Raw genomic sequence first — 8,632 nt, forward strand, 5'->3', positions numbered from 1 at the left:
AATCTCCATTAGGAATTTCACATTCTTTAACTGTTTACTGAAATAATTAAAGTGGGGAACCATTTACTCTATTATAAAATAGAAATTATTTTTTCCCCCAATTTAACCAAAATATTTTAATTACAAAAAAAAATCGGTTACTTACCTATTTCTGAATTAAAATAAAGAGTAGACCGTTTTGGAAAAATGTTAATTTTTCTCTACTTTTATTTGGGAATTTCCCTAGTCCCAACTTGGTTTGATAGGACTGGATATGATTTGGGTGCGCGGCAGTGTACAAATTAGCCACCACATTTATTTATTATTATATTTTTAATGAAAATGATGGGCAAAAAAAGTGGGGCGACACTTTAGGTTTTCCAAATATTCTTCCATCATTGTAAAGTAGGATGTACACCCCAATAATCTTGTATTTTATTTCGTAAATTAAAACCATTGCCTTGCAATAATAAAAATAATAATAAAAACCAAAAAAGAAAAAGAAAAAAAGATATGCAAACTAGCTAGGAATTATCACATTCTAATAATAGTAGAAGAAGCTATTTATTGATAAATCTTGGCTGAATATTACATAAACGGCATTTGTAGAAAAGAGAGACGGTTGGCATCTCCCCTCACAGGGATGAGAACAACCTTTGAGTGCTTATTTATAAATATTACATCAACCAAGATATGAAAAGTAGTTTAATACAAATATTCTAATTGATATATTCTAAATATATCATTTTCCATCACAACTTTCCATTTGTGATTAGATATATTGGCAATGATACGGTGTATCTCGTGCACCTTAATACAATACATCTTATTCTCGAATAATAATAACTTAGAAAAGTAGCCAGGTTACAAATTTAATTTCCTATTTTGAAATGCTAATAGGATTAGCAAGCAGTGAGGTAATATTCTCTTTGGTGCAACCTGTTGAGTTAGTGTATCCTTCCTCTCGTCGGAAAAAGACTTCTGCCATACGTGCAAAGTTGAGAATTGGCTTAAGGAACACTAGAGGGAATGGATTTTGTTTGAGACATTCTTTATTTAAAATTTTCCATTCAATTGTGATAAGTTTTTGCATCACGTCGCAGGCCTCTTTCTCTGTAACGTCATGTTCTATCATGTAGCTCGCAACACTCGAACCAGCTGCGCCTCTAGCTTGTTCAATCTTCAATTTTTTGCAAAATAGACATTAGATGCCATGAGTGCATGCATGTTGTATGTTTGACGCATTTGTTACAAAAACAGTGGATATGAACACAGTGAAAATTTATGGTTGTGAGTTTTACAATTTTCAACTCCAAAAGTTTTGGTAAATCAACCAACATTTTAAATGGCATTAGAGATATTTCTAACCTCATTAGTAAGCATGTCGTCAAGGAGTCGAGCAATTTGAGCAGCAGACACAGCTATTTTGGGGACACTATTGATCCAATCAAATGCTTCCTTTGTTGCCACTTCTCCAAAGCCAATAAAAGATTGGACACAAAGCATAGGGTACGCAGTGGACATTGTAGCAACATTCAGATATTCGTCAAAAGTTGGCACATAACCTGTATAATGCCACTTGGCTTCTTCAAAGCTGGATCTAACCCACACTTTCATCTGGTATTAATGTAACAACACTAAATATGTCAATATAAATCTAAATGCCATTAAAAATAAAAAATAAAAAAAGTAAATGTAGGGGTACCAATAAAAGTACAAAAAAAAAAAATGGGGTGAGTTAAAGATATCGATCCCTCCATGTCTTTGATCAAATGACCTAGATCTTCTTCTCAGAGACTAGTGTAAATGACCTAAATGTCCACATTTACATCCTCTAACCAAAAAAACACTTTGATTTCCATTCATATTTGATGTCTTGTATAAATCCTTGATTTTTCTATCCCAAATTCCATCATTCTATCTCCAAAACTCTGTCAAGGGGTACCTCTAACATTGCTCAAAACGTGGGAGTGGCATGTCATCAATTTGAAACATAGGGGTATCTCTAATATTTATTAAAACGTAGGGGAAAGGGAGTGGTGCTTTCATCTCCCTAACTCTACTCTTGGGGATAGATTTAGAGATATTTACGAAAACGTGACCAACTTTTGACAAATTTACAATTCAGGCTCACGGTTCATTTTAATAACCAAAATGTCAACGGTAACTATATCGAAGGTTTTAAAGTGACAATTTTGCAGGTCTAAACTGACAATCTCACAGGTTTCAAGTGACTATCTCGCAAGTTTCGCTACATTTAGCAGGATCATCTCTATACAAACAAGCAGACTATCCCTTTGGGGAAAAACCAACGAGTTTGTCACTACAAACCTGCGATCTCGTCACTTGAAAAATGTGTGATTTCTCACGGTCACGTTTTGATAACTAAAATGAACAATTATCCGGAATTGTAAATTCGGCTCACGAAATGGTAATTTACTCATAAAATTATCAATTTATGTAAAAAAAATTTGTAGTAAATTTAACTTCATACCCCTTCGATTTCAAATTAATGAATTCAGTTGATATTTTAAAATCAAAGGAGTCTAAAGGTAAAGTCACTACAAAACTTTTTACACAGATACATAAATTTATTTGGATAACTAAATATTTTAAAATCATATCAGAATTCCGATTAAGTAATTTTTTAAAAACTTTTAATCGGTCTGCATAAATAATGGTAGTTAAGGTGGAATTATATATGTCATACTGATTCTTTTGCGTAGTACACACAGAACGATCTTCCTTCCTTTATCATCTCTTCTTCAAGTTCGTTGAAGATATCTAATAATGCTAGATAACACACAGACATGTATTCTGGTAGCTTATCTGCAGCCGTAATATCCCACCTATAGAATTTAAATGGTTAATTAAAATTCTGGGCCCAAATGTAGATTTCTTGTTTTCATTTAATAAAAAAATAATTATGAGTACTTATTTACAAACCTTTCAATTGCATCTGAAAATAATTGAAGTTCTTCAAAGGTACCGTACATGTCGTAAACATCATCAATCACAGTTGCAATTGAGATCACTTTGGTCATATGTACTCTAACCATGGAGTATTGGGGCTCAAAATAAACCCCCAATATCCAATAATAACCCTCCACCATTCTATCTCTCGCAAAAGGAACCTTTGATTTAAAGTCGACATCATTCCACCACCTATGAAGCAAATATCAACGAATCCCAAACATTACACACAGAAAATTAAGTGTTTTATGTATAAAAGTTTTTACGTATTGGATATGATTTTAAAATACTTATATATAATTTAGACTATTCTACAAAAACCTGCACTGTAAATTAAAAAATTCTCAAAACAATAGACTATTCATTTTTGTTCCAAAAAGTTCCAAAAAGGGTACATTACCATTTTCATAATTAAAACATTTTGGCTAATGAGGGAAAGAAATTTACTGTTTATAAAGCGGAATTTTGTTTTTAACCATCTACATGAAGTAAAAACCAAATAAAAAATAAAAAATTCACACTTAAACCAAAATACTTTAGCTCTGAAAATGATAATTTACTGTTTTTGGAACTAAGCTGAATAATCTATTGTTTAGGGAATTTTTAAATTTTTCTCCACCTTTTGGAAATTTCCCCTTCTGTGTAAAAAATAAATCTTATACTGAATTCACCTTCATGCCCTTTTTGTCTTTCAAAAATTATATAATTCAAAAATTTAAAAGAATTGTGATAATCTGACTACCCCGCGAGGCAAACTCAATCGACTACCCTGATGTGACAAGTTCAGGAACTGTAGATCTACGCTCCTCGGGATACGCAACATCACTTCCCCATAAAAATGTGTGTCTGGAGGGAAACGTGTATCCCAAGGAGAGCAGATCTACGGTTCCAAACTTGTCATGTCAGGCAGTCGATTGAGTATGCCACGTGGGGTAGTCAGATTATGGCAACTCATATTAAAATCATATCCTTTTACATAATTTGATCAAAAGTTTTATTCTTTTGTGTCTTTTTCACCCGAAAATTAATGTTGAGAAATCATCCAAGGCCTCTTTGATAGATCATTTACCAAACATTTTTCTAATGATGCTTCTCTATGAAATAGTCTAAGGTGACTAATAATTAATGGAATTTAATTACCTTGAGATATCCTTCAGCTCTCTCTGATGCAAAGATTGTAATAGATTGAAATCCAACTTTGCAAGTTCTAGCAATGAATCATTCCTTGTTGTTTCTTCTTCATAGATAGAGATATATTGCCTCGCCTTTAGTCTTGGCATACCTCTGTGAAATGGTAAATATAGCGCATGTTCGACTTCCTCCTTAAGAGGAGAGCTTAGGTGAGTTATCATGGTCGTTAGGTGTCTAGTAGTGAAAATGAGGGCTTCATCCAGTATTTCTTCTCCTTGTACACTAAGATATGCAGCTTCATATAGATATAGCATGCCTCTTGCATCGTTAACTAAGTCCTGTTTGAAGCCACCTTCGACTTCCTTGAACTTCAAAAACACATCTGTTTCATCACCCAGTTTTCCATGCTATGTATCAATATTTTTCTATGCTCTCAAAACCCAGACTCAACCTGAGCTTTGAGTTAGTTGAATGGGTTGGGCTCGTTGAACAAGCCAAATTTTGTTTTGATTAGTAGAGAAATTTATACCTTAAACAAGAAAAAAAAAAAAAATTAATAGTTTAAAAATATGTAATTAATACAAAATATTTATATATTATATCGCCTAGGGTTCGGGTTGAACTGGGTTTCTTAAACCTGAATTAACGCTGGGTTTAGTTGTTCTAACCTGGGCTCTCAGCTCATGTTCTACATAACTCAGCCCAGGCCCATCCATCATGGGTTGAGCTTGGGTCGGCCCATACAAGTTGCAGCCTTAATACAAATATTTTTTTATTTTGGCTAAGCAAGCAAAATGTCAAATTAATAAGTGTATTACAAACATGGATCAGGATCAAGAGCCAACTAAATGGTTGTCGTGTTTCATCCTATATGGGTTAGAAGTTTCAAAATAGTCCTCACTAAAAAATCAGCATATTCTAAAACTTCTAACCCCAGTTTACAAGTTGAAGAACCATGAATTGTTATTTTTTTGCAAATCCTTTCTGACTGGGTTAGAAGTTTTGGGTTGGACTGATTTGTTGTGAGGATGATCGCCTCACCATAGAGAACCCCAAGCATAGCCAACAAATACAAACATAGGTGATCCAACTATAAGATCATCGTTTCATCCAACCATCCCCACTCATTTTTAATTTTTTTCCAGCTAAGCAAGAAAGAAATAAATAAAGGGTTATGATCCAGTAACTCATAGAAAAAACACATGATCGATCTCAACCATTTAAAAACATGATTTATTAATTGGGGTGTGATAAATAATTGAAGAAACTGGGTAGTAATAGTAAAAGTTGTGGTGCCAATAGCAACTCTTGTAAATTGAAAGAGTGAAATACCGAGACTAAGGGGAGTACGAATTTGCTGTTAAGGAACTTATGTTGTAAGCTGATAAATTAATAGCATGGTGCCACATGTATTGGAAAATTACTAAAAATCCAAACTCCTAACTACTCAGAAATTTTCTCCCGAGGAATGATACAAGTATTTACTGTGATTCTCACAAGTCTGACATGGAATGTGCACATAACCATAGATGTGTTTCCTCGTGATACGATTAAAAACCATCTATGGTTATGTATGCATCTCCACGTCAGAATTTTGAGAATCACAATAAATCCTGTGTCACCCCAGCACGACTAGAGGATAAATCCCAGTTATTGGATTTCCTTTATATTTCTTTTTCTCAAAACCTGTAATTATTATATATATATTCCTATATATAAATGGGGGCAGTTCAAGGGAAAGATGTAAAAACATTGGCTTTTCAAAATATGGGTTAGAGGTTTTGGATTGAGCTGATTTTTTGCGAGGATGGTCACTATGATGAGAAGATCATCCTACAAAAACTCAGCTCAATCTGAAACTTCTAAATTCATCAAAAGTGATTTACAAATTATTGATAAAAATTGGCAAAAAATCGACGGTCCACATTCTAAATCACTTTTAATGAGGTAAGAAGTCTCAGATTGGACTGATTTTTTTTTTTTTTCCGATGATCTTCCCATAATAGAGATCATCCTCACAAAAAAATCAGCTGAATCCGAAACTTCTAACCCATATTTTGATAATTTATTAATGTTACATTGTTTTTACATATGTTTTTTCATATGTCCCTTGATCCTGACTATATATATATATATATAGATTAATCCGTGTGGTTGCATGCCGGACAACCCCACAGAAGCTTCCTGACTCTCAACAAGGTTAATCAAGTTGCCACCCAGTTTTGAACACTCGAAAACCTATTATTGGTGACTCAATACACCGATCGATGAGGAATCAGTGTATCTCATGCACTGAATTGCATTGTACTTTAAGCTCTATTAGGCTTACCTGAAGACACATTATACCCTTGTAACCGTAGAAGAAAAAAACGAAGCGCAATGATATAGAGATCATCATCATCATCATAAAGGTGATTAGTGTGGGCATTATATATAACTTGTAATGCCTCTTCAATCTCCTTTTCAAAGTGATATGCCACACCGAGATGTTGGATGGTGTTGATCAAGTTCATTAGATCGAGGGGATTTTCCGCAGCAACTCGTAAAATCTTCTTCACCTCTTCTTTCAGTACTTCAATTCGTTGTATTGTCTGTGTATTGGATATCTGCATGTATCGATAACAAGAAGGGAAGAAAAAAAATTATTCTACCAAATGACTTGTGGTATACTGTTAACCCTTTTAACTACAATTATGATGATTAGAGTAAGAAATTAAAGAAACAATAAGAATTATTTAAACTGATCTTGGAGGGTAATGGGAACCATGCATGCTCACCATGTTATTGTCTGTGGATGACAATAGGAAGTGATCACCCCATATAGAAGGATGATAATTTGTAGATAGACGGATCACGTCCTCTTTCTTATTCTCAGGAGAAATGGGAGAACTCATTCTCTATATGCAAGAAATCTTTCTCTATAGAATTAAGCTATACAAAATGAGAGGGTCATTCTTCAATTTATAGGAGTGAATATTGGTCATCACGACATCACCATCTTGATATATCAACGTCACCAATTAACTAAGTCTAGTCTAACAAAAAATAAAAAAAAGTATTGATGAGAGTTGTTATGGTTGTATGGTTTTAAAACTCGATATTCCATCTTGTCCCCATCGATGCCAAGTTGATTCTGTCGAGTCAACCTGTCTCGAACAAGATAAACAAATTTAACTTGGTTTATAATTATTTATTAATATATATTTATATTCAGAAAAATTATAGGAGTTGGAGTAACATTAAAATTGACATCAACTCTCACATTGCTGATGTGGAAGTGCACACAGCCATATATGCTTTTTACTTGTCTCTAGATGTAAAGTATCTATGGTTCTGTACATACATCCACGTCAACAATATGAGAATTGATGTCAATTTTAATGTTACTTTAGCATTTTCCAAATTATATTTATCTTCAGTCACAAAATCGTACATTTATTTAATAAAGAAATATTTAAATCATTAAAACAATTATCCAACATATGTAAAAAAGATAATTACTATCCAAGATGACTTGGGCAAGTTTTGTTGTTAATAGAGACAATGTCATTAATTCAAAGAATAAATTTGACTAGCTAGGAGATGGTCCAGCCATAAAAACTTTGAAGTTTGGAAGGACGTAAGCCCACCTTACATTAAATTTTATATATAATTTTCATTAATTCAACGAATATATTTGACTAGCTAGGAGAGGGTTTTGAAGACTAGGAGAACATAAGCCCACCGCAAACATTAAATTTTATGTACAAATATATATTTTTATATATAAAAGGCCACATTCGCCTTTGTCCCATATGGCTTAAAAGATTCGGATCGGGCTGATTTTTTTAGTGAAGATGATCTCTATGGTGAGAAGATCATCCTCACAAAAAAAAAAAAAGCCCAATCTAAAATTTCTAACCCCATAAAAAGTGGTTTAGAATTGTCGATCACTTATTTTTTATCGTTATTTTGTAAACCACTTTTGATGGGGTTAGAAATTTAAGATTGGACTGATTTTTAGTGAGGATAATCTCCTCATCATAGAGATCATCCTCACAAAAAAACAGTCCAATCTAAAACTTTTAAGCCATATTGGACAAAGGCGTTGGCTATCGAATACTACCAATATATATAAGGAGCAAACATTGGGAGTTAAAATTTGTCCTATATGACTTAAAAGTTTCGGATTGAACTGATTTTTTTGTGAGAATGACTTCTATAGTGAGGAGATCATCCTTAAAAAAAAAAAAAAAAACAGTCAAATCTGAAACTTCTAACCCCATCAAAAGTGGTTTATAAATTAACAATAAAAAATCAACAATCCACAATCCTAAATCACTTTTGATAGGATTAGAAGTTTCAGATTTAGCTGATTTTTGATGAGGATGATCTCCTCATCATAGAGATCATTGTGACAAAACATCAAGCCATTCCGAAACTTCTAACCCATATAGAAAAAAGGCATTGACTCTTTAACGTTGGTTGCCAAATGGATAGCGATCGACAACCAACGTTAGGGAGCCAGAATTTGTCCTATATGCTTAAAATTTTTTGTTGTGCTGATTTT

At 33.2% G+C, this 8,632-nt stretch overlaps 2 protein-coding genes and 1 non-coding gene across 3 annotated transcripts; 1 reads left to right on the plus strand and 2 right to left on the minus strand.

Annotated features, from left to right (window-relative positions):
- Nucleotides 1–578: 578 nt before the first annotated feature.
- Nucleotides 579–700, plus strand: LOC147382203 (U6atac minor spliceosomal RNA). Its single transcript, XR_015174126.1, has one exon. It is a non-coding gene; the product is annotated as a U6atac minor spliceosomal RNA (small nuclear RNA).
- Nucleotides 701–859: 159 nt separating this feature from the next.
- LOC147382204 ((-)-germacrene D synthase-like) lies at nt 860–2,791 on the minus strand. The gene is made up of 3 exons (XM_086428446.1): nt 2,690–2,791; nt 1,348–1,596; nt 860–1,159 (listed from the first exon to the last, which is right to left on the minus strand). Exons 1-3 carry the CDS (start codon nt 2,789–2,791, stop codon nt 860–862), a joined length of 651 nt encoding a protein of 216 aa, XP_086284572.1.
- Nucleotides 2,720–6,596, minus strand: LOC147382205 (putative sesquiterpene synthase). Its single transcript, XM_086428447.1, has 4 exons — nt 6,413–6,596; nt 4,093–4,465; nt 2,926–3,144; nt 2,720–2,808 (listed from the first exon to the last, which is right to left on the minus strand). Exons 1-4 carry the CDS (start codon nt 6,594–6,596, stop codon nt 2,805–2,807), a joined length of 780 nt encoding a protein of 259 aa, XP_086284573.1. The 3' UTR covers nt 2,720–2,804.
- Nucleotides 6,597–8,632: the final 2,036 nt, after the last annotated feature.

This window comes from Akebia trifoliata, chromosome 16 (genome assembly GCF_017979445.1).
Source record: "Akebia trifoliata isolate Shusen 1 chromosome 16, ASM1797944v1, whole genome shotgun sequence".
Lineage (NCBI taxonomy): Eukaryota > Viridiplantae > Streptophyta > Magnoliopsida > Ranunculales > Lardizabalaceae > Akebia > Akebia trifoliata.

Excerpts from the sequence above, each read along its gene's own strand:
- LOC147382204 (XM_086428446.1), bottom strand. The coding sequence starts at position 2,791 with ATGTCTGTGTGTTATCTAGCATTATTAGATATCTTCAACGAACTTGAA. Across the intron at positions 1,597-2,689 it reads TGTACTACGCAAAAGAATCA|ATGAAAGTGTGGGTTAGATC; the intron begins GTATGACATATA and ends CATTAATACCAG. Across the intron at positions 1,160-1,347 it reads ACGACATGCTTACTAATGAG|ATTGAACAAGCTAGAGGCGC; the intron begins GTTAGAAATATC and ends AAAAAATTGAAG.
- LOC147382205 (XM_086428447.1), bottom strand. The coding sequence starts at position 6,596 with ATGAACTTGATCAACACCATCCAACATCTCGGTGTGGCATATCACTTT. Across the intron at positions 4,466-6,412 it reads AGGGTATAATGTGTCTTCAG|ATGTGTTTTTGAAGTTCAAG; the intron begins GTAAGCCTAATA and ends GTGATGAAACAG. Across the intron at positions 3,145-4,092 it reads GAGCTGAAGGATATCTCAAG|GTGGTGGAATGATGTCGACT; the intron begins GTAATTAAATTC and ends TTTGCTTCATAG.